General features: G+C 35.3%; 2 protein-coding genes across 2 annotated transcripts in view; one reads left to right on the top strand and one right to left on the bottom strand.

The window, feature by feature from the left end:
* LOC145676539 (pro-resilin-like) overlaps positions 1–22,788 on the top strand; it is a 41,609-nt gene extending 18,821 nt beyond the window's left edge. The window contains exon 3 of the mRNA XM_081747368.1: positions 22,303–22,788. Within this exon, the coding sequence (XP_081603494.1) occupies positions 22,303–22,518 (216 nt within the window). The 3' untranslated portion in view covers positions 22,519–22,788. The remainder of the gene's footprint in view (positions 1–22,302) is intronic.
* The window catches only part of LOC145676538 (putative ATP-dependent DNA helicase HFM1), a gene marked incomplete at its 3' end in the record, with an annotated part of 337,334 nt that overhangs the window by 261,320 nt on the left and 48,798 nt on the right, over positions 1–27,216 (bottom strand). The window lies entirely within an intron of this gene.

Here is a 27,216-nt window from a genome sequence, read left to right as displayed (position 1 = left end):
CAATGACTTCTTAGCGGCCATGTAAAATCTAAAATGGCATTTAGTTTAAACTTGACCATGCTATTAAATTTAAAGCATAACTCTCCTCCTGTTTATAATTAAATTATGTTATTTAATTAATAATAACAATTACATTTAACCTGAATTAAGGTTAGCTTGAATGGAAAAGGATCATTAGGGTTCCACTAAAAAAATAAAATTTAAAAAAAAGTTGAATAATACTGGGCTACAATATGTACTTATTCCAGGGAAGGGAAGAAGATATATCTTTTATTGAAATTAAAGATAGTTGAATGCCATTTCTAGCAGTGACCCCGCGTAGGCCCCCGCGTGGCTCTCGCTTTCGGTGCGAGCGATCCTGAGTTCGATTCCCGGTGGGGCACTCGGTCGAAAGAGAGTAAAACGCTTTTTCAGGCCAGCCACCCTGAATGAGGCTTTCCTGCGTTTTCCTCATTCATCCAGGCAAATGCCGAGGTGATACCTAACTTATAGGTTCCAGGCCGCTTCCCTTTTCCCCTTCCCTTTCCCCGGATAGTGTGCTCGCCGAGGGACGTCATCCCTCAAAACGTGAATGGCTAAATGACCTTAGACGTCGAAAGTCCAGAAATCTAAATCCTAACCTAACCTAGTCATTTCTAGCAATTTAAGTGTGCATCTAATCGTGCAAACCTAATCGAAAATTGAAGAAATTGTATAAACGATTGCTTCAAGCACCGAACCATAATTGCGTTACATATGCGGGAGATCCGGATAAAATTCCTGATTAATGTTTCCAGGGCCTCCCAGTAGCACGTCGCACTACAAGGCTTTTTAAGTGAGGGAGGTGGTTCAAAGTCTAAATATTGTATTCCAGTGGTTCCCAATTATTTCAAAGTTGTGAACTTTTTGTTATTTGAAGGCAAGCTACGGACTCCACACGTTTCAATTTTGCTATTTGCTTAGAAATAATAGTTGTGAGCAGGTATTATCGTATGAACACTTAAAATTGTCGTTTTGAAATCATCGTACCTTTTGTTCCCAGTTTCAATATCAAGCTTTGTTATTATTATTATTATTATTACGAGGAAACCAACACGAACATTTACAGCTAAAACTATATTTAACAATTTGCATAGGAAACAAGATTGAAGTTCAATTCTTTACCAATCAAAAAAAAAATATATATATTTTCCTTCAAAATGTTATACATTTACTTGTGAAGACTTATCTACATCAAGTAGCAAGTAATTACCCCTTCTTGATCGAATAGATAATGCAGGTTTCCTGCGTATATTATCCCAGGTTTGATTAGAGGTGGGACTACTTGCCTGGAGTACAAATAATCGTAGTGGTTTGGATCAATTTTACAGTATGTTCAATTTCATATAGTATCGGTGTTCAAAATGTATGTTAAACTGCAAAGATCAGATTAACCAATCATTAACCTATTAACGTTAATTTACCTTTACCTTCTCGAGACATTTGTCGCCCTTATAATGTTTTTTTTAAGAATTTTCTCACGTGTGTTGCAAAATTCATATTCTTATTCACTCAATGAATGAAATTTCTTTTGAGTTTCAAACACCTGTAGAATTATCATTACGTCTTACTATGAGTTGTTAAATTAACGTATATTTTCGTATTATCGTACATCAGCTGTCGTACATCGTACGGAGAACAAAATAATCGTATGATTCGATAATTAATCGTACATGTTGGCAATGCTGGTTGTGAGGTACTGGGACAACATCATACAGCAACTAAATTACTAAGCTTTATTTGTGTTATAAGCATACGACATATTATACGCATACCAAAATCAATATAGCATGAGAAAAATCATCCCTCCTTATTGCTTCGGACAATTTTTTTTCACATCTGGTTCAATATTTGCTAATTTTAGCCTTAAATTAATTAGGTTTAACATTGAAGCGATTTTATTTTTTTTTTTAAAAAAAGAACAAAGTATTGAAAATGTTTATTCGTTAAAAAAAACATGTGTTACAACCCAGAACTAGTTTCTTCAATATCTGTTTATCCTATTTTCTTATACTTTGCAAATACCTTTACCCAAAACTGATCAAGTGTACATTCGTTGAAAAATGTTTTATGAAAAGTAAAAAATATTTTTTGTTGATTATGCTGCATGTTTTGCCTTAGTACAGAAATTTTAGTAGTGGACCGAATCTGAGAAATAAATTTCAACAAAGAAAAGCCCATAATAGTTACCTTGCAACCATAAAAATCTTCGATAACAGTAATAATAATAATAATGCGAGTTGATAAAACTAAGCGACTAAATTCGTATGTTAATGAATGCTATCCAGAAAATAACTTCCATATCTCTAGATGAAATTGAGAGACATGTGAACATCATAAGTTAGGCAAAACGTAGGTCTAAATGAATGAATAAAATCATTATATTCTAGTTTCTTTGTTTCATTAAGCTCCTCAAACAGAAGTTTCATTCCTCTGGATTCACTGTAGTGAAAGAAAGTAAAAGTCCAAAGGACTTGTGTGCACACACACACACACTAACATACACACAAACATATATGTATAATAATTACCGTGGATAATTCTCACAAAACTTAGCAGCAACAAGCTAATGTCCCTCACTGGAGAGTCATTTACCAGTAATTAACGACGTTACCATTCTCATGGAATATTGTCTTCCCTGACGCAAGACCTTACACTAGTTCAAGGTGCAACCTCATTATACTGCAACAACTCTTACATCTCAAGATTTCATCTATTCAACTGAAAAATTGCATAATTAATATTCTCTTCCCTTAAGCATTGCTATTGCTAATCTGATGATAACTTCGTTAAGTGCATTGAGTTATCAGCAAAATTAACCATACCCTACTTGTATCTGTGTGTGTGTGAGCGAGAGAGAGTTTTACGTCCTTATGCAATACGAAGATTATAAAAGACAGGATGTAGTATTATCGTGGGCTATGACGCATGATTGGCATTTGACTCCGATACAGTTCCGTATTTCTTTATATCAGGGTTTCTCAACCTAGGGGTCGCGAAAGGATTTCAAGAGGTAGCGAAGATGAGAGGAAGAGATAAATATAATTAGTATTTACCGTAACACCGGAAAATATTTTTAAGTATTACTTTGAATTTTGTTCTGATTGGCATATTTTTAATTTTAGATATAATGTTAAGAACAACAAAAAAAATAAGTCTACTAAGTATTTTTAACAGGTGCAGAGTTGTTTAAAAATGAATATAAATGAAAGAGGTACGATATAAAACTAATGAGAACTGCATATTGAAATACTAGAAAAATACAAATGCAACAAAACCTGCATATTGAAATACAATTAAAATTGAAAGCTAATGAGATGCCTGAGCATGGTGTGATTTCAGTAGTGTGGCAATATCGTTTCAATCTTCGTGACACACATTATCTAATCATTTAAAATATTCAATAAGTTTTTTAACCAAAATTAGAAATCATTTTATTTTTTTATCATGTGACCCAAAATTAAGGGAGTTTTAAAATTTTCGAACGGCCTTCATTTTGAAATAGGATGACGGATTGGATTCGATATTGTACTGATCAATATGAATGAACTGATCAAATTTGGTTTTAATCAATTCGCTTTTAGGGAAGTTACTGTATTCACTATATCCAAGAAATGGATTCTACTATTATAGAAATAGATGGATATCGTGAGATCTCCGCAAGCTTATTACAACCAAAGGGGGTTGCTTGTAAGAGGATGTGATAAAATGGGGGTCGTGGTAGGAATTAGGTTGAGAACCACTGGCTTATATCAACAGAATGTTGATCGGTTTGTATCTGACTGATTTGGCAATGCTGCTGTCACTTGTATAATAGCACCAGAAACGTGAACCCGGCATTGTGTACGTGTGGTGTCTCAGCTTGCAAATGCCTGGATTTCATGTTGCTAATGAAATGCCGCAAAAAGTGAACTGTTGTTTGTAAGGGTACATTACTGCTCTTTTACCACTCACAATTTTGCGTACCACCAAATAGTAAAACAGTGTAGGTAAATTGTTTAACCACTATAGATCACAGTTAAATAGCTATATTGTGGCAAAAGAAATACAAATGGGGCCCATTCAGAACAACAAAAGGGGTCCGTTCTGGGTTAGCAGCAAAAGTGTCCCCTGAGGTGTTTCATGAGTTTTTTGTCCAATAACAGCCCAGGTGAATCCACCAACACAATGTGACGTAGACCAGAGATTAAATTTGACTCAGTCTATTGTCAGCCACGTCATTTGTGTCTGTCTTGGCCTGCGGTAGGTACATAAGGGCCGGGTTCACAACTTCCTGTTGCGTCATATTACCGAACATAAGAAAAAAGTACGAAAGGTACTTGGTAGGGTCAAAATGCAAGACTGTTGTCACAGGGATGAAGCCTGTATTTATATCACGCGTAATGTAACATTCGGGCAATTACACACCATAATTGCTTCTGGCAGGAGACGTACCGAATTTTATCATCAGTGCCAAAAATATGCTGATGCTTACCACCGGATATTGTTACAAGAGAAAGTTAGAAGAACGTCAGGCGGTAGATGACTGCTGCCTACTTGTAGGAGTCCATATGGCCCCAGTTTATCTCTCGTTTGTATGGAACAAACAAGAACCAGATGCTCACCCACAGGTACAAAGCATTCAGCCATCTCGCCAGATCATCTGTCTAATTTATTACAACATTTAACAGGAAACCAAAACCGTGTAATTCAATTTCATGGCATTTTTGTAAAAGAACCCTAATGGCATCCCAAAGAATTTCTATGGATTTGGATTGCTAAAACGGTGTCTACAAAATACTTAACGGCCTATGAAAAACCTGCAGGAAGGAATGCGGTGGGAGGAATGGGGTTTCCTATGCATGTGTTCTAGAGTGTTTGTTGTAGTTAAAATTGTGGTGTCTGGAGACAGTCCATAATATTGGTTGTCCAATAGAATACAACTGGTGCTGGCGGTACAGCTTTTCACATTGTAAGAAATGTTTGAGAATTCTTCGGATATAATCTCATCAATCATCTGTATACGAGCCATCAACATCAAATCCTACTTTAATATTTTATGCAGAAAGTAAGTTTCAAGTGAAAATTAAATAATCGAGGTACACCGTGCATGCAGTTAATTTTCTCAATTCATAATTAAAAGATTCCGTGTACAAATGCTACTCAAACTTCTCCTCGGTCTTTTAAAGGAGCAGTTAGAGTTAACTTTGGTGCAGTAGAAAGAGTTTTAAAACATAAGAGACACGTATTTTTTAAAAAAAATCTTGACAGACCGTCTCGTTCAGCTTCTATAGATGTTTGTGTTTGATGAATCGCAAATGTTGACGTCACCCGTGGGCTAGCGAGGAACTTAATGTGAGTCACCAACCACTCACTTGTGCGCAGCTGATAAACCTTTAATAGTGGAGTGGGTTCGTTAGCAGTCTTGCTTTGTGCTGAATTCTTGAGGGACTTTTTGTTAGTTGTTTTTCCTACAGCATTAGCATAAAAAATAGAAAGAACAGTGATTACGTAGTGTTGTGCGAAACAGTGTTTCTTCCAGACATGTTTCTGGGCGACACTGTCTCCCAGAGCTTTGAGAGTGCCCATCGGAGGACACCAAAATAATGCGTCTATAATATAATAATAAATATAATAGTACTGTGTGAAAATAATATTTGCCTCTCCGTATACTAAGTGTGCCCCTCGAAGTATTTTTTCTAAAACAAACACTGGTGCAAAATAGGAAACACGTGTTAGTACAGCGTGTAATGTGTTTGTGAAGTGAGATAGAAATGTCTGCTACATGCTGTGTTTACGGTTGTAACTCTCGTGCTATTAACGCTGAGAGAGTTATAAAGTATCCTTTTTTACGTTTCCAAGTAATGAGAAATCACCAGATCGATATAGATTATGGCTCAAGAAAATCAACAGGAAAAATTTTGTGCTAAATAAAAACACTCGTGTTTGTTCCAAACATTTGGAAGGGTCCGACATTGAGCAGTCATGTTTATTGAAAGAAACGTATATTATTGAAAGGTTTACAATCTGAGCCATTGAACAAGCGCCGATGTCTGCCCAGTTAAAATGTTAAAAAAAATCGCACAAGACTTAATTCTCGATTGTAGTCAAGACGAGGGTAATACATTGCAACAAAACATGAAACTGAACATTTATGTTTAGGAATCGGAACCATGACTAAAGAAAATATATTTAGGTGCTGTAGCAATCTTGTCCGGTATCTATTTAAACGGTATTAGTTTAGAAATTTTAGTTCATTTTGTAAAATGCTGATCTAATCCTTTGAAGGAAAAACTACGTTTTATTATATTACAGGAACGTTTGTGCAGTCCACCATCAGATATTATTTTCTACATGCAGATGACATTTTTAAGTCTTTGCAATCAGTTCTGGAAAAGGAAATCGCACTTTAGAACGTGCCACCGCACCACTTACAAACGAAATGCTTAGCACGGTGTATGGAAGCCCGCTTTCGCAGCTTGACCACGGATGACGTCATCACAAAATCTTTTTTCCTCTGTAACTCGCTAACGACTGAATGTATCGCGATCAAACAAACACCATTCCTTTTAGAATTTTCAACTCTACAAATGGAAATAATTTGTAAAAAATGCATTTCTAAGTCGAACTGCTCCAACAATTCTTGCCAACTTCATCCTTAAATATTTCCCTTACATCTCTTACTGTTCGTGCTTGCATTGTAAAAAAACAGTACACAAGCTTTCCTTAAATTTAATTAATAAATAAATATCATCATTATTATTATTACTATCATAGGTATTCTTCCATTATTAGCAGGCCACTTGCAGCAAAATGAGAAGCTTCCACGTATCAATCTTCTCCAGTTAACTTCTTCATTTTCACGTAGGAATTTGTGAAAACTGAATACTATGATAAATCACAACCCTTTCACCCCTCCCTCTTTTCTCTCCCATAATAATGCACGTCCCACATAATAGTGTTTTTTTTCTACAATTATCCCAACCAGCTCCTTTTTCTCTTGTCAATTGCATCTAAAACCGTTATTTCCTTCTTTATTTCTAACAGTTCCTGATTTGCTTTCCGTTCTACCCAACTCATCCTTTCCATTCTTCTCAATACCCTCTTTTCAAGAGCTTCCGTTCATTTTCATATCTTTTGTGTAATATCCTTGTTTGTGCACATAGAATATAATATTCTACACGAAACATGTTATTAGCCTTTTCTAAACTCTTTATTGAAGGATCTACAAAATAGACTTTTGGCTTCCTAAGTGCTTTTTTCGTCATCTCCATCCTTGCTTTTATTTTAGGTTTGCACTTCATGCAATATTATCAAAGTATCCAAAACTCTTCACCACTTTCTTTCTTCCATTTGATGTTTAATACCAGAAGTAGAAAATACAGTTCTTAATTCGATGTCGGCAAAGATTGGAATCTATCTCGCCAAACCAGTTCAGTTGGGATTGGTTCACCCTATTTTTCGAAAATATTTATTTTAGAGTATTAGCTGTCCATCTTGTTCAAAGTTTCCCATTTCTAACCCAAAGCTTTCCGAATAGAATTCTGTGCACCCCACCCCGGGCTTGTATCCCGCCTATCTTCCGCATCTTGGTCAAACCACTCATATAATATGGTGCGATATATGTTGTGGAGTTCCAATTTATATAACTTTCTCGATTCATTTCTTTGTTTTGCGGTTAGTGTACGCGCCTTTGGCGCGGCAGAGTCGGGTTCGATTCCCAGCCGGAAGCTCATGTGGTACGGATCCCACGTTAAACTGTAGGTCCACGTCTCAGATAGTTTCACTACTGAACTGGATGCTAACTTCAAAAATTAAATAATTTCTTTGTTTGTCTCAAAATGACTCCAATAATTTCCCCCAAGATTGTTTCTTAATGTGAGATTTACGATTTTGAAAATGGACATCTTGTTGTATCTTACACACTTATATACTAAAAGTTTAATAAATGTATTTTATAATAGATTGGATGTTTCAGATAAACCGTCCAAATGCTTAGGGAAAAAAACGACTGAGGGTAAAAAGATTGAAACAGAAAAATATCAAAGGACAAGTCGTATGGGTAATATCCTTAGGGGTCTCCCGAAAATTTTAGGTAGGAAGGTGCCCTTCCCGAGTTTTCTTCCCGCAAAAGTTGTTTGTTTTCATGATTTTATCAATAGTGTACCAGACACTATTACTCGTGTACCAGCATACTTACTCGTTTAAAATTTTCCATTCTAGGTACCGTCTGATATTTTCCTATTTTATTTTTTGTTTCGTGTTTTTATTTCCAGCCATAGGCTCCCGAAGCGGGGGGCAGGGGAGCCGGGCCCCGGGCTCGCGAAAATGTATAATGTATGTTTCCAGTAGATGTTCTTAATACAAATAAAAACACCAAACGTAATATAGCAACCAGGAAGATGTCCCCCTAGAAAATTTTCTTAGGACGCCCATATCTCCAGCCGTTTGTAATTTATAAGCAACAGACATTTTGTCTGAAACAAACAGTACAGTAGCAATCAAACCAAGTAAGGTATAGTGATAGATATGATTGAGATTCTAATTAACGAAATTTTTCTTTCCTTATCAACGAATTTTGAAGGAAATGTACTTTTAAAAGAGAAAAGCTTATCAGTAATTTTATCCTGTGCCGCAGTTTAGGTGTTAGTATCGATATAGACCCTACTTATTAGATGATAATAATGAATGTCCCATTAAGCAAAACATTACAGAATAAAAATTATTGTCCTCTAGAGTAACAACGATGATATCCGAGCTGTCGTTCTTTCAGAAAAATGTTCCGGGAGGGCACTCTTAATATTCTGGGGGGAGGCACTGCTGGTACTATTCTTTTTTATTATTATATTATAAACGTATTATTTTGGTGTAATCCGAGGGGGCACTCTCAGAGCTCCGGGGGGCAGTGCTCCACCAAAAACGTCTGGAAGAAACACTGCATTCGAGAACTACTGAATAGCAGAAATACACAACATACAGCCTGTACGCCATATACAACCATGCTCCAAGAGAGAATTTCTAACCAGTCATGATTTCAGGGTGTAATCAGGTGGAATCTCCTAGGACCTATGAAATCCTTTTACATGTAGTTGCGAATTATTATTATTATTATTATTATTATTATTATTATTATTATTATTATTATTATTTTCAAATGTCTTAATGCGAGCGCTATGTACAATCTTTAATCTTAAAATAAGGACTCAAGTATTTCCTGAAGACTGGAAATAACACGAATTTGCACAATATTTAAGTCGGGTGATACGTGAAATATTGAAAATTACAGGCCAGTTGCTATAATTTGCGCTCCGGCCAAGGTTTTAAAACATATCCTATATAGTAGAATTTTTAATCATGTAAAATACTTTATAGATATTAATCAACATGGATTTTTACCCTGATCGATCTACAACTACAAATTTAATTAATTTCGTCCAAAATATGCACAGTTCATTTTCAAATAAAACTAGTACACACAGGATTTACTTGGATTTTAGTAAAGTCTTTGACAAAACAAATCATAGCATACTTTTAAATAAATTATCATTATATGGAGTAACTCAATATTTTTTGGATTTAATTAAATCATACTTATCCAGAAGGAAACATTATGTTCAATACAAACAATCGAAATCATAGAATGCATAGCTACCTCGGGAGTACCTCAAGAATCAAATCTGGGTCCATTATTTTTTCTATTGCATATTAATGATTTACAGTTCTCAAGAAAACATTCCAAATACTTTATGTATGCAGACGATGTAAAATTATATAAAGAAGTATTACACATACAATAGAACTGCAAGAAGATATTGATTTAGTATATAAATGGAGTGTTGAAAATAAGCTTAATCTCAATATTAAAAAATGTGCATTTATGATAATGTCAAGAGCGAAAGAGCGTATTAATTGTTATTCATATACTCTTAATGGTGAAAAGCTGGAAGAAATTACCACATGTAAAGATTTAGGGGTTAAAATTGCACGTAATTTATCATTTGATAACAATATCACTGAAGTGGTTCTTTATGCCTATAGACAGCTTGGTTCCGTTATACAGAACACCAGAAATTTAAATGATGTAGCTATTTCCATGGTGTATAATAGCTTGGTTCGGACCAAAATAGAATACACATGCGTTGTTTGGGCTCCATATTATAAATCTCTTCAGGAGAAAATAGAAAGTATTCAAAAGAAATTCCTAAGGTATCTCTATTTTAAAACAATGGGAGCTTCTGCTATAAGAACCAAAATATCGTATAAAATCCTTCTAGATAAATTTAACTATGTTAGTTTGAGTAAGAGACGTGATCTTTTCAACAATTATTTATCTATAGAATTATGGATTCTTATGTTGACAATAGTAATTTCTTACAAAAATTGGACTCAATACTAGACCAGGCTACATCTGTTGCGTAAGCGACATCTGTTGACTCTAGATGTTCCAAGAACTGAAATGTATAAAGGCTCACCATTATATAGAATATGCAGTAGGTTTAATAGCATATCAGTATTAAACAAAGATCTAGATTTAGCATTACCTCTGTCTCTGTATACGAAGAAGTTAAAAAATATATTGTATTAGAATGTGAATACATGTGTTTGCATACAAATGTGTAAAGCAATTATTTGACTTTTAATGGTTTCTTACTTGTAATACTCTTCACGTTTAATGGTTTTATACTCTTACGATAGTTATTATTGTCGTTGTCAGTTATCTACAGGAATTTTGTCAGTATCACTATATTTACTATTATGTATAATAATATAAATATTATATGAACTATCTATATTATGTACCTTCTGTAATTGGAGAGTCTATTCTCCGTTGAAGGACAATAAATAAATAAATACATTATTATTATTATTATTATTATTATTATTATTATTATTATTATTATTATTATTATTATTATTATTATTATTATTATTATTATTATTATTATTAAGTAATCAGTCCGTTGGCAGGTTTTGGGACCAATGGGATTTTTCCCCTTTGGTTACAGTCTGAATATGTTTCTTCCAAGTTTCTGTATCTTCACTTCCTCCTTTAGTCCCCAATATCTTCTATTTTGCAAATAATTGATCAGTTGTGCTCTTCTTCTTCCTACTCCTTTCTTTCCTTCCATCTTCCGCTCTATGGGCGTTATTCCATACCTGTGTTCGCAAAATTCTACGTATAGCAATGCAACACAAAAATGCAAAATGTCAATTGTAACTACTATGTCGATTTTGCGTTGCGTTCCATTGCGTTGACACAAACTGCTAAAAAAAAAAAAAAAAATGTGCCCGTATGGCGCTATGAAAAGGCAATTTCTACGCAAGTTGTGTCCAATCCGATGGGCCTTCTTTTTAAAAATCCTGGTCAAAAGCGTTTTCTTCTTTCGTACCCAGTCTAAAACATCTTCGTTTGTTACTCTCTTCGTCCATTTGATCTTTCTTCAAAACCGCATTTCGAAGCTCTAAATATTTCTTCTTAAACTTTCAATATATAAAACTATAATTTGGGAAGGATGTTAATAATTTAATATATGGCCGAAGCATTAAATTGTGGACTCGTGTCAGGCTCAGGGATCGAACGGACACGCAGAATTACGCGCAAAGAAAACATCGTCTTGCTCATTTGGAAGCTTTGGGAAATTTCAGAAGTGATCTTGAGGTACGGTATCTCACCGACAATTGAGGCTAATGAAGGGAAAGGAGATTTTTGGTAAGAATTTTGGAATGTGTTATAAACTGAAGAAAAATATTTTACTATTTCACTTTGACTACGCAATAAAAAGAAGGAAAATTTCAGAATAAGAATTTATTTACCCGCCTTCTTGTAAATGAATGTTACCGAAATGAAAGAAAGGCTCATTTTTTTTTTCACACTACGAATGGCCTGTGAAGTAGTTCAAGGCCGGGCTTAGTCTGAGCATTTTTTTTTTCCCTCAGCTAGGAGATGTTACGAAGACGGAAGTAACTACCTACAAAGTAAGCATCACCATCAACAACCACACTATGGCCTACAAAATACTCGTGCCTTTCATACGTTAAGAATTAGAAGAATGTCTTAGAAAGGCTTGTTTACATCAAAAGTGTCTATTGCACGCAATGGTTACAACAAACGCCGGACACATTTCGGGTTCCGTGTATGTTACGAATTTGTCGAAACGTGTGAGTTTTACAAGGGCCATGCTCACGAATATAATGACATCGCTCTTTTTTCTAAGAAGGAAGAATTTTTTTTTTTTTTTTTACATATATATGTAGTTCTTATTTTTGTTTTCTTATTAAGTAACACAAAAACACAAATTTTAATAGCTGAGGAGCACGTCAGTTGCGTGTTTTTTGTCTTTCGTAAACTTTTAGAAACGTCTGCAGTTATGCAATACTGTAATATAAAACATAAACAGAATAAATAGGAGAACTGCGTGTTGCACTAACAATTTAGAAGTGACAAAGTTGAAAGTGTTGCTTGTAAAACATTTCAATGCCTCAGTTGAATAATTCGTAAGAATAATTTGAAATGTTACATTTAGTTGCATTACAACAAAACATGCGAAGATAATTACAATATGCGCGTAAGAGTTCGAAATAAGTCAAATCATGAAATTTTAAAGCGGAAAACACGATCTCTAACAGCGATATAGGATAATTACAGAGCTCATCCGTGGCTAAGCGGTTAACGTACTTACCTTTGGCGCGGGAGACCAGGATTCGATTCCCGGCTCATGTAGTTTGGATTCTACGTTAATCAGTAGGTTCCGTCTCATATAGGCTCACTGCTGAAAAGGACGTTAAACTCAAAATCAATTCAACTCAATATAATTATGTAAATTGGGTGACCAGATTCTGACAAGCGAAAAGTAGGACACAAATATAAAAGTATATGATAGTTTACTGTGTAAGGAATACGCATGTTCTTATTTCATTTAACGTTAACTGTCAGTTAATCATTCATTGTTAAGTACTCAACAATAGTATTGAACGAATTGAACTCAACTCCAAATACTTCATGAATGACAAATACAAGATTGATGAAATGATGTAAAAGAACATAAAGGAGTCACCTTAATGAAAAAGAAAACTTAGTATGTTGAAGCATAAAATTTTAATGAAACATAAAAATGCGGTTCATCGTAGTGGTTATTTATCCATTATTTGCAAAAAAATCCCTCAAAAGGTTACCAAATTATTTTCATTAATATATGATATATGTTTACCAACTAAACATCAGTACATTGCTTGGTGACATATTTTTCGTTTGAATGTATAGCATGCAGTAGCTTGCTGTTTTGCAAAATCATGTCATGGAATTTACTACAGGTAAAATTATAGTTACATTTGGTTATTATTAGGTGTTTTTTAACAGTTTCAGTTTTCAACTGAGATTTCTCATCAGTGCACAAATTATTCATTATAAAAAATACCCACTCAGTTGGAGCATTTGTGGTAGAGAAGCACATATATACTTCATAATATCACATACTTGGGAGTAAGGAATGAGTTTTCTTCAAAATGCTTGAATAATTCACTCCACCTTAAATCTACCCTTATTTGACCAGTGTTCAATTCATTAATTCTTTTGGGGCCGCGGTGGCTCAGTGGTAGAGCGTTTATCTCTGGTGCTTGGGGTCCGGGGCTCGATCCCAGCCCCCGCCAAGTGAACTTTGTGGTGGACAAACACCGTGTGCGTGGGTTTCCTCGGGGTCCTCCCGTTTCCTCCCACTTTCTTCATTCCACCATTTCATTCATTACTCATCATCACCGTCTCCTTTAGCCTAACCGGCATAACCGTGGGACGTAAAACTCAAAGATTTTCATTAATTCTTTTTTCAGAAGTAGTATTTGTTACATTACTTTACATTTGTAATCTCATCAAAGAGGTAGGAATCATTTGTTTCTTTTCCTAACAGTTTATTAATGTATTGCAAGCTGCTCTGGACATTCCCATTCAATTACTGAGTTAAATCTCGTCCAGTTCAAAATGTTAATGCCTTCGAAAGTTGTAGACCACTACTTAATATACTCATTACAAGTTGAATAAAATATAAACACGACATTTCGCAGGACATTTTAAAAAAGGACATTTCTCGATTTTCTCTTCGCAACACGCAGGACAGCTCTTTGAAAAACAGTACTGTACTGCGAAAATCAGTATGTCTGGTCACCCTAATGTTGAGTTAAGAAGTTTTTTTGAGGGGGGGGGGTTCGGACCGGTGGACCCCTGTTGGTACGCCCCTGTTCCTGGAATGTGTAATTACTTTTCCTTTTCATGATTGTGAATTATGTCTTCTGTTCCAAACTTTGACAAATTAGTTGGCAGTCCCTACTTTTGATGGAAATAACATTTGTCACAATTACCATTTAATTGCTACAAGCTAAAGAAAGAAGGCTTAGCTAATGTAGGAATTCTTGTATAAAAGAACTAAATACTCAAATAAGTTTTCTTCCCTTAGTTTAAAGCATTAAATTTAAATTCTTAACAATGTGATTTCTCTCAAGAGCGCCACTGCTTGAGAGAAACAACAAAAATCCACAATCCACATATTTTTCCCATATCTTGATAGCGTTAAATTGACAGCCCTTTTTAAGAGTAAACTTAAGTGTTATTTTGTCTTTCCAGCTGAGAAGAATTTGGTTTGAAATTAAATGTTAAAAGAAAGAAGAAAGTAATGATAATTTGAACCAGAAAACAGAAATTTGTTTACTATGCTAGAAGACAGGAGATGTTTACTATGTCTACGGAACCTATATAGAAAATATGAAATGAAAACGAGAAGTAAAACATAGAAATGACGAAAAAAATATTTAGAATTAAGAAGACTAGTGTGTTGTGTGGATCGTTGTATGAAAAGCTACGGTAGAAAAAAAGGATCAAATGTTTCGTATGGAATATTGTACTGTACGGAGCCGAAACGAGGATGTTACAAAGAGCAATGAAAAACGACTGGAAGGATTAGGAATTTGGTGAAGATTAGTTAGAAGAAACAATAAACCAATGAGGAAGTTTTAGTAAAGGTTCGACAAAAATTATAAACACTGAAGAAAGTTTATAACAGAAGAGAAAGCTGATCAGAACATTATTTCGGAAGACGCTACCACGTTTTAGGGATATTACAGAATGTGTATTATTGAAAAGACGAAGGAGTTCCTGGGGACACGATGGCTCAGTGCTAGAGCGCTTACCTCTTGTGCGTGCTTTCCCTGGTTTGATCCCCGACCAAGTAAATTTGTGGTGGACCACATCGTGTCCGTGGGTTTTCTCGGGGTACTCACGTTTCCTCCTACTTTCTCATTCCACCAATTCTTCCATAATTATTCACTTGATTTAATCTTCGTCACCCTTAATCTAAAGAGCATAATTGTGGGATGTTAAACTGAAAAAAAAAAACGAACAACTTCACGAAGGTGTTCGTAATTAACGTATGATATAAAGAAGGTAAAGAAATTCTTGTGTTAGAAACGTATTATATGGAAGCTATTGTGTTTGTGCCAACTTTATCTGCAAATGATGGCAGAATACTTAAGGTAATGTTGAAGGTTATGAATATTTTATCTTGAAGGAAATTAGTTTTCTAAGAAGAAAACAGTAGCTTTTTTCCCCTTGGTACAACACATTTAGTACTGTAGTAACACGTTAGAGACTGGTTAGATAACAAAGCAAGTTTCTTAATTTGCAGAAGCCAGAATGAAGAGATGACTATGTTTTAGTTCCTGACAGGCTCACCCAATTGCTTTCTCCCACGACATGATAACTTTTATAAAAGTCACGTTCCATTCTCGATGAAGTCTTCTCGATCCCTCTCGAAATTTTTCTCGTGTCGTTTTCTATAAAGGAAACCAAGAAAGTTCAGTCGCTTTTTGTGGAGTTCTGTTTCAACTGGCCCTCACACCGTGAGTTGAATGCGAACCGAGATAAGACGAAGATCAGTTGTAGGTGTGGGTATATCGAACATACTACCTGGTTGTGGCAGTTCAGTTATACCGTGAACTTGCGTCAGTACAGAGTGAACATAGGACCTCCAAAGAGCGTCATAAGGGCGTCTGTACGAGTTCAAACTGGGGTCAAACGCCACTGCAGCGGGACGGAAGATATGTCAGGCCTTTGGTGAGGGTGTCGTGTATACGCGAACAGTGCAGCGGTGGTTTAACAAGTTCAAGGACGGTGACGAAACACTCGAAGACGCACTACGTGCCGGAAGACCAACATATGTACAAAACGAAGATCTTCAGGCAGCAATTGAGGCGAACAATGGCCAGACATATGAGAAACTGAGACTATGATTCAGTGTAAGTGCAGAAACCATTCGGCAGCACCACCATCAACTTGGGAAGCACTACAAGTTGGGTCGATGGGTCCCACATGATTTGACTCCGGGCCAAGAGGCAACGCGAGCAGACACCTGTGTTTGCTGTCTCGTCTGAGGAAGGAACTATTTATGGAGAGGGGTGTTGACATGCGATGAGAAGTGAGTCCTGTACGAAGCTCCACGGCGCCGTCATCATTGGTTAGCATCCCGTGAACCGGTTCCAAAAAAGCCGACACCAGCACTACACCAGAAGGTCCTCCTATGTGTTTGGTGGACTGCTCGCGGCATCGTGCATCGGGAATTGCTACCATCTGGTCAGAGCATCAATGCAACTTGTACTGTCAGCAGTTGAGCCGTGTTCAAGAAAAACTCAAAACTCTGGAGCCACTACTTTTGAATCACAATGGAGTCCTCCTGTTATAGGACAACGCTAAACTCCACGTGGCAACAAATTACTCGGAACAACATTCTACTCCTTGATAGGAAGCACTATTGCATCCGCCGTACTCCCCGAACATTGCACGGTCCGAGTATCACCCGTTCCATTCCTTGGACAATCACCTTAGAGGACGCCAGTTCTATTCAAATCCCTAGTAGAGGTGCAAAATACACTTGATACCTTCTTCGCTTCATGACCCACCAAGTTCTACCGCAATGGAATCCATGGCCTTCCAGAACGTTCACAGAAGGTCGTCGTTGCTGATGGGGACTATTTTTGATCTTCTAGGTACGTCTTAGGTGAGATATCGATGTTCGAAGGAGGTGGGTGAAAAAGCGACAGAATTTTCTTGGTTACCTTTATAAATATATGTAAAAGAAAGTTATGCCCTAATTTTTTTTCAATTTCATGTAGAGATTATCAGAATTATTCCGTGTCATGAAAGGTCCACGAAAGATGTGATACAAGCATTTAAACCATATTTATTATTGGAATATATTGTGTAATTGAATTCCATTTGTTTAAACGTTAATAAATCTTCTTTATTTTTTTTCATACAATCACTTTATCAATTTGTAACTTTTATAATATAAATTTAAAAAAAGGTGTTTGAAATTTAAGATTTACATGAACTAGTGTTTTCCATGAGACTTGCGAAATTGCTCATCTCGTTTCCAAGATAAAATTTGTGATGTTTCATTTTTCACGTACTTCTTGTTTTGATCCTCGTCTCGTTTTCGAGATGCCACGAGAAATATTTCGTCTCGTGGTCAACACTACATCGAACTACACAATCATCTAAGAATAAAAGAATGTTTGTTCGATTATTAATTTCGTATACAAATCTATACTGTTGGCTTGGTATACTTCTAGGAAATTGCAGGGAAGAGATTATGGGGTATTTACCATACTCGTACTGATATCTTGCTAGTGTCATAATGAAATACTTGATGAGAGTACACAGCACACAGACTCGAATATCAGTTTTACGTTAATAATAATTGGCGTGGTTATCGTACAGTAAGAACGTTCTACGTTTTTTTTTTATGTTACCTGGGATTTCTCGAAAACTGCGCACGGAAATTTACACTCATCCATATCATTTTTTTTTTTCACGCAATGAGAGCCATCGATTAAAATGCGTCTGTTCGCTGATATTGTACAATTTACATTTCTTTCGAATTATTCTGAGATAGACGCAGCACCGTAACTTAGATTTTTTCTGGGGGGCAAGCATTAATACGCCTATTTGGGACCCCTAGAAAAAATTGTTTTTCTAATTCTTGGACCCCTTTTTTCCATCTTTCTTACCCTTCATGCCCCCTCCTCCGGAGCCTGTGGACTCTCCCGCGCGGTAAGATCTGCGGGTCCCTTAGTTACGCCCTTGGGCTCGTTCCACACATGACAAATTAAAATTAATTGAAGAGACAATATTCAAAGTCATACGAATAAATGTTATTTCTAGGGCCTCCAATAGTAGACTTTTTTTTTTTTTTTTTTTACCGAAATGGACCCACGATATATTTTTGTTTTATTTACCTTTTGTGTGATGTTTTGTTTATGTAATGTAGTGAACCTGCTTCATGCTTGATTTATAATTTCATGTTCGTATCGTATATGGAGTAAGAAAATTTTGTCTTAAAGTGGACCCCCCTCGAATGGCAGTGAGCTTCCCTGGCGAGCAGTTGCCCCCTGCCCCCTTCAAGTTACGGCCCTGGTAGATGACTAAAGAGAAACGCAACAGCATACAAAATATGATCTAGCAGAAAATTAATAAACCAGTTGTTCAAATAATAATAATAATAATAATAATAATAATAATAATAATAATAATAATAATAATAATAATAATAATAATAATAATAATAATAATAATAATAATGGCGCCTTCAATTTAGATCAAAATAAAGGAAGAGCTGTCATCATAGAAAGAAATTAATAGTATTCACCTATCAACTGTAATCATGTTGCTGTTAATAGCACCTTCCATACGTAAACACATATTATAAACACACATAAATCCATTTTTCAGCAAAAGACAAAAATGAAAGTAAAAAAATAAAGTACGCTGTTCCTCTCATCCAATTTGTTATACTTTTACTAAAAGTTTGCTGTCAACAAAATCATAATTAACCTATTTTTTTGTAATCTGAGAAAAGCAAAGCAAATAAGGTTTCTACATAACAAGGAAGTGAGTGAATCCATAATTTGGAGTCATTTTGAACTAATAAAACAAATGCTGACTTATTTTTTCTTTCTTTCTTTCTCGTGATTGATCACAAGATAAAAGAGCATCTCTTCAGGAAGATACAGAGACCATTTCTATCATATTACAAATCGTTAAATCCATGTAATGATTTAAACAGCATGCGTTACGAGGCATTCGCTTGGCGTAGCTGGAGGCATTCCTTGCAAATGATCTAAAATAACCTACTTTTAGAACAAAAAGAAACAATAGTAATTTTCTGAAGATATCTTCTTCCATTCTTGCATTTTTCTTCTAGTTCTTGATTTTAAAAATGCTAGTTGTTACGCTCAAACCTTCAGGTTTCTCGTTGTAGAGAATAGTTTAGGATGCTGCTTAATTAAAAGCCCTAACTGTTTAATTACTCCTACTTAGTTTCCCACCAACCAAAATAAAGTTACACAAATATTAATACTCAAATATAAATATGGTCAGACCTACGGGCTCTTGTCCTCATAATAAACAGCAAAGCACGTTCATGTTTAATATCATCATTATCCATTTTCAAATTGAATCAATATACGTGTTAACCTTAGATCTTCAAACTGCCTGCACGCTAGCGACATATATTGGTGCCAGATAGGAAGACAGCGTAGGCAGCAAAACCTACTATAAATATGCCACATTGACTTGACACCCAGTCTTCCGTTTCAGGCGCTGCTATCGGCTGAAGGAATTCCACTCTCTTTCGCTAAGGCTCTCTCGCTTAGCAGCTGCTGAACCCTTATTGGCTCAACGCGTGGGTATGTCGGGGTGTGAGCTTTAGTTCGCATTTTTGCCACGGCTCAAGTCATTTTGGCAGCACAATAGTGTAAATTCATATGAGGAATTAGAGTGACACACAAACTTACACGTTTCCCTTTTATAATTAGAATTGGCTCCTCTTTTCTTATTATTCAAAAAACTTAAAAAATAATCTTGCGATATACTGCTAGAGAAATGAAGGAAATATTGGAATGAAGAAAGTGGGAGGAAACGGGAGAACCCTGAGAAAACCCACGCACACGGTGTTTGTTTATCACAAAGTTCACTTGGCGCCAGCTGGGTCCGAACCAAGGACCCCATGCACCAGAGGTGAACGCTCTACCACTGAGCCACCGCAGCCCTCAAATTTAACAATAATTCCAGTATGAATTGGTCCATTACAATGAAGCGTGCCTTTTGAGAAATTAAATGGTAAAGTAGCAATGAGATCAGCTTATCATTCTCGAAGCAGATATAAATTTTAGAAAGCACCGATCAAACTTTGAATGGAAATATACCAGATAAATGTTACAATGACAGCCTCAATAGAAGTTATTTTATACTGATATCCTTCTTATTTGTATTCTCAAATATACTCTCCATGAGTCATTGTTCGCTAGTTAGATGTTAAACTATGATCTTTAGAAAATCCTCGTTAGTTGAGAGATCAGATCACACAATTACGGTGCGTATTGCCCCGCTAGATTAGAGGAACGTTTAATTACAATCAGAAACGAACTAACAAAAACATTGTTTTTTTTTTTAGATATGTTTTAACAAGAATTTTAGCAATGATCCAAAAAATTAATCAAAAAACTGAAATCTGGGTCAATAATTAGTTTTTGGACCATGGGCCATAACATTTTTGGACGGTCACCAAATCGGGTTTCCGTATTTTCTGCGGAATAAGCACATTATACTAAGTTAACTGATGGTTTGGGTTTGGCTACACTATAAGTAGTTCTCCAGATATAAGGCCTACAAGAAAATTTTTGATTGAAATATATTGGATCGTTTGATCCAAAAATAGAAATAAAGTCTAATTTCTAGGTATACTTTAAACTGTATAATATTCTAGATGAAAGGAAAATAAATCTTTTTCGGTATCTGCTTATGATGACACTTCCGTTTGCGGCGTATGCTCTAATTTTAAGATCGATTCTCACTGCCGCGACAAATGATATAATGAGTTAATGTAATTAGTTCTCGTAATAGGGGACTGCTGGTGTCAGTAAGCCTTGAATCTAAAAAGTACGTTGTTATTATTATCTATATATTAATAACAGTGTCTGTGAACAACAACTTCAGATCCAAATTGAAAGTGACTATGTTTGTGACTCTTAATCACTTGAGCCACCCGACCGATCTCGATTAAATTTTTAATGTAGATGCAGTTCTGGCCTGGGAGTGTTTTTAGCTATTCACTTTGACGGTAGATCTTCGGAAAGGGTAGGAGTGTGAATTATAAAAATAAATAAAACTTAATAACTCTTGAACAAAACGTCTTTTTACGATCAAACTTTCAACATAGATGACGTTCGTACCTAGGGGATTTTACCATGTTCCCTTAGACGGAACAACGTAGGGAATGGGGAGGAGGGGGGAGATATACAAAAATCAATAAATATAAAAATAAATGTGATCATGTTCGTGAGTTAATAACTCTTGAATCATCCGATCGATCTCAATCAAATTTTCAACATAGATAAATGGGGTGTTTTCATCATTTTACTTTGACGGTACAATGTAGGGGAGGGGAAGGGGGACATATATACGTAAAAAAATAAAAATAAAGGTGACTGTCGTTGTGACTTCATCATGCTTACACCACCGAACCGAACTTAATCAAATTATTAACATAGATGAGTTTCGGACCTGGGGTGGTTTTTATAATATCCTTTTGACGGTATAACTTAGGGTAGGAGGTGGGAGGGAAGAGATATATAAAAATAAATAAAACTTAATAACTCTTGAACCACCTGACCGATCTCGAGGGGGAGAGGGATATATAAAAATCACCGAAAATAGCCAATATCAAAGAGCGCTTTAATAATAGTAAAAACGGAACAAATTACTAATTTTCCTTAATTTAACCCAGCGAAATCGGGGTGCGTCTTAGATTCGAGGACGTCTTAAATTCGAGTAATTATCGAGAAAGTCTTAATTAAAGATATTATTAACGTGTTATTTAAAACTACTTTGCTAGCCATAAATATTTTAAATTTTGTATTATATTCAATCATTCAGACAACAATAGTGTCCTGCGCTTGCGCGGAACATGCGGGTTTGCTAGTTATTATTATTATTATTATTATTAATTATTATTATTATTATTATTATTATTATTATTATTATTATTATTATTATTATTATTATTATTATTATTTCTACAACTTCCCATTAATCAGGCGATTTCCATAATTTACTGTACATGAAAAGTAACAGCTTTACGTAACTAGAAAACTACATTAACAACATGCTATATAACTAACTTTTAACTATTTTTTCTTCCTATGCAAGCACAACTGATAGCAACGTATAGTATCACTAATTTTGTAATGTTTTCTTCTTTCTTCCAGTACAACTTCGAGTACAAAGTTGAGGATCAGCCCACAGACACATATTTTGGCCAAAATGAAGTAGGAACAGAAACCGGACGAGTCGATGGCAGTTACTACGTATGGCTCCCTGATGGAAGATTAATGACGGTGACATATTACGTCGATGGTGAGAGTGGATTTGTGCCTCAGATAAAATTTGAAGAAGCCGCCAACCCGTTTGCGGGCAAACGTTAGTTGACGTGTGTTTGTCGTCGGAGTATTTTTAATATATACATATATTAAAAAGGAAAAAAAAAAAAGACTTACCGTCTTGCAGCACAGCTCCGCCCTCGTTCCTCGTTTACCCCCCCTCAAAAAAAAGAACTCGTCCTCCCCTCGCCGACTAACATGTACAGCGCAACAACACAGCACTACTTTTACGGTTTTGTGTATATGTTTATTATTATTATTATTATTTCGTATTTTTCATTATAATAAATAAAAATATTTTTTAAACAAACATAAAAATTCGAGATTCATTCAGTTTTCCTGAACTGTAAATTTCTAACTAATTCTGTGGCTCATGGTACCTAAAGACTCAATGCTGCTGAAATGAAAACATGCTAGTGTTTATTAAACCTGTGTCAAATCCAATCCAATGCAGATATATATTTGAAATTTAGAGACTCACCCAATTATCAGTCGTGTACCAATGCTATTTTTACGTTGGTATATACTAATGGCGGGGGTCAGTTACTGATCCATTTTATTTTATACATTTGAATAAGGAAACAAATGTGAATATGTCTGCTAGCGCCGCAAAGATTTCAATGAAATTCAAAATGAGCGGCTGGATGTATGATGATGTGTAAATAGCGTACGATGACGTCGCTTCCGGTTTCTGAGAGAACGAATACCCCTCAAATAAAACACCGTTTATCAAATAACTAAAAATGATGTGTATTTACTTTGGGGGAAATTTTACAACATAGCTAATAGCGTTCTTTTTGTTTGTCCATTGCGATTCCTGTAGTTACTCAGTGCTGCACTGCATGCAGGTTATTTTTATTGTCTGTTCTTCCTTCTTATAATTCATAAAAATCATTACTGATCAGTATAATTTTCTATAAGCCATTTTGTCCATGTCTTTGGCAATACTAATTTGACCATGCAAATTAATATGGTTGCCATCAGGTGTAATATACATCCAAAATAAATGTCTGGAATGGTCAAAATTGTGTTGGAAAAATTAAAAGAGATATTGTTAAAAATGTTGTATGGCATCAGTCGTTGACCCTCCTCCCCTTCTACTGGTATGCGACTGTTAACATTATCATATGGAGGCACGGTGGCTCAGTGGTAAAGCGTTTACCTCTAATGCATGGGGTCCCTAGTTTGATTCCTGGCGAAGTACGTTTGTGGTGGACAACATCGCGTCCGTGGGTTCCCGTTCCCCATTATCATTCCACCATCACTCACTCGCCTTAATCATCCGTCTGCCTTAGTCTAAAGAGCATATTCGTAGGACGATAAAATGAAAGATTTTAATATCCTATTGGGTGATAGTTCCCAGAAAATTCTGTACAAGAAATAACGTTAGAGGGACATCGTAAATCAATCTGAGATTTTCTAGATCTAGCAAAATCTGAGATTTTCTAGAAAAACTAGCAAAATTTCAGCATAATAAGTAGTTCCGCACCAAATAATTTGTTGTTCATAGTATTTAGTACTTCTTGGAGTACAGCTGCAAAAGCATTTCGAAATTCCTAAATATTCTTTCACTATTTCATCATCTTGAAAAATTCTATTTTTGTCTGTATCTTCGTCTCCGGCTGCAAGGTTTGTTGTTCTATATCGCTGTTGCTGGTTATATTCAGACACATATAAGTACACATTAAATTCAATGATTAATATTGGAAATACGTACAATGGGAGTACTAGTTAAGTGCACATGGTTTTCGTATTTCTGAAATACCCCTCATACATGCATGTTGTTTTAAACTCGTTGTTTTGTGGCCAATGAATTCAAGATTTCATTTCTTCTAAATTCATTACAAGTGCAAATAACTTTAAAAAGGAACAAATATATATATTCCCATTGCCAGTACTTTTATATATATAGATCTTTGAAATGTATATATATATATATCTACAGTAGCATTTATTATTACAGTAGTAGCAAATATTTTTGATGCGTTAAGACAGAGTTGATTGGGCTTCTCCAATGCATGACAGTGAGTCTATTTTAGGAAGCAGATGAATATATACGTATACTAATAGATCACATAAATATGACTTGCCTGTCTTCAAAACATCATCCAAGACTAGTGACTGAATTAAGTTGAAGCATGGATACCCAGAAAAGACGCTTCGGAATTTCTCTGTTGTACATAGAGTTAAGGCTTTTAACTAAACTTTGATTACACAAATAACTACACATGTATAGCAGAATATATTTGTTGAAATCATAATAATCATAACAATGATGAAGATGATTTTCTGCCGATATTTCAAAATCTATAAATATAACATTTTCTTCTTCTTCACTTCAACTACAAATTGGTGGGCAACATGGAAATTTTAAAACTTTTCTCTCCCTTGGGAGAGCTGTTATATACTTTGATAGCGTCTCTTCTTCGTCACTGCATCTAGATATTCTATCTTTGGTCTTCTTCTTCCCGGTTTTCCTTCTGCCTTTTCCTCTATAAACACGGTGATCCAATGGAGTGTCGAATAAAATGGCCAAGCATGCCGTTTCTTCTTTTTCCTATTATCTTCATGATCTACCGTCCTTCATTAGCTTCCTTTAGTACTCTTCATTTCTTTTCCCTCTGGTCCATGATATGCGCAGCATTCTGCGCCAACACCATATTTCAAATGATTCCAGCTTAAATATATTTCAGCTTTCTCAATGTCCACGTCTCAGATCCGTAGAGCCACGCTCCATACCAGAGTCTTAATAAATCGTTTTCGAACGTCCAACTACACATTTTTTTTGTTGGTTATAATAATAATAATAATAATAATAATAATAATAATAATAATAATAATAATAATAATAATAATAATAATAATAATAATAATAATAAATTCAAACGAACTTAACATCACACACTATAACTGAGAATCTCAGTTATAGATTATACAAAAATCGATTATAAAATTTAATGAAGTTATACAAAATCTAATAGCTTATAGCAATGTATTATTGTAAAATATTCTTCATAGCCATCTTCCAAAAGAAAATATAAATGCATTTGCTCTCGAAGGGAACGAAGTCGGGTGTTCCGTAGAACATTCTAACTAATAAAAGTGATCCCCAGTTGAAAAAAAAATTGAGAAACGCTGCTCTACAGAACCTGAGAGAATTTTTTCTCTGTCCATTCAATAATACCATTTAGTCATTCTCACTTTAACTTTTCTAAAATTATAATACTTCGTACGTGTCTAGTTTGAGACTGAATTACACAACCAACGTTAAAGCTATCTGATAGCAGAAGTGAATTCATTTGCTAGTTGAATACCATTCTTTCATCACAAAGTGTGCCTTAAGAGGAAATTGGCCGCGTGCTTCCTTCGATCTTCCCACAGTTTATGATTGCGTGTGATCCCTGAGAAGAATGACTATTAAAAAAGAAAAAAAGTGAAGGTTTCTTTCTGAAGAATTATCTTTCACATTGTGAAGAAGCAGGGATAGGAAGGCGAAGGTATATAAATAAAGGAAGTAGGGAGTTACTGACCTATAGAACGCAAGGGGAGGGGGGGAAACTTCACGCAGCTGATGTTAATTAAGCACTTGGGAGCTGTAATAACACACTGTGAGGTGTGTAGTTCCCAAAGCAGGTTTCGTCACTGCACCATATTCCAATGAATTACGAATCTCTTTACTAGCATTTCTTTTCGTATTGCAAGAGCTCTTGAACGTAATAACTGATATTTCATGTAACTTTTCTTAAGCCTCACTTGGGAAACGAATAAGCTACTGGAAGCTGCAACCACGATGCTAAAGTGTCGAAAGCTAACTGTTCTCAGACATTCTTTAGACGCCTTTTCTGGTATTAAACTTCAGAATGATAGAGAGCAACTATATTTTATTCTTACAAGATATGTCAGACGTAATAATCTATCGAGCAATATTAATCATTCATGTCTATCATCATGCTGAATTGTGTCCTGAACAATATGATGCAATGGAAGCGCATTTAAGACTTATCTTTAACTTAACGGAAAATTAGCATACTTTGTCATACGCAGTAGCGGCTCTTGAGGGAATCAAGCATTTATCGCTACAAACTACGAGAAGAAAATCAAGCCAATGTCTTATTATTATTCTTTCCCTGAAAGAATTATAATACTCATTGATATGGTTTGCCTCAAGAGATCATGTAACTTGCAACGCACACTGAACAGAAATAATAACTATGAAGCTCCTTTGTGGCTAAGAGGTTAGCGTACGCGCGTTTGACGTGGGACACCCGGGTTTGATTGCCGGAAGGAGCTCATGTGGCTCGGATTCCACGTTAATCAATAGACTGAAATAGTGTGACGTTACATCCTTTTCGTTGTCATGGTGATCGCCATTTTATTTTCTAAACAATAAGTAGCTTAAATAAATAAATTACCTAAATTCAAAACGAAAATAGTGATGAAATATTTCTGAATTGCGAACATTAGACTAAATGAAATATTTATGTATGAAACTAAAGAAAGAGATATAGAAAAAGAAAGAGAAAACAAATGTACTCATCTTGTTCATAATCAGATATTAACAAATAATTCTGGAAAATTTTTGATTCATTAATATAAGTTTCATAACATTGCATACGTGTATAGGATTAATGTTTAACAGTTGTTAAGAATATGTGCTGAACCATTCATAATTGGATGTTTTCTTATTATACTGTTTCTATTTATAAAAAAAAAAAAGGTTGATAGAGAATATAAGGAAAGATC

The sequence above is a fragment of the Thermobia domestica genome, unplaced genomic scaffold (genome assembly GCF_964235325.1).
Source record: "Thermobia domestica unplaced genomic scaffold, izTheDome1.hap1.1 HAP1_SCAFFOLD_203, whole genome shotgun sequence".
NCBI classification, from domain to species: Eukaryota; Metazoa; Arthropoda; class Insecta; order Zygentoma; family Lepismatidae; genus Thermobia; species Thermobia domestica.
This window is presented reverse-complemented; position numbering and strand designations above follow the sequence as displayed.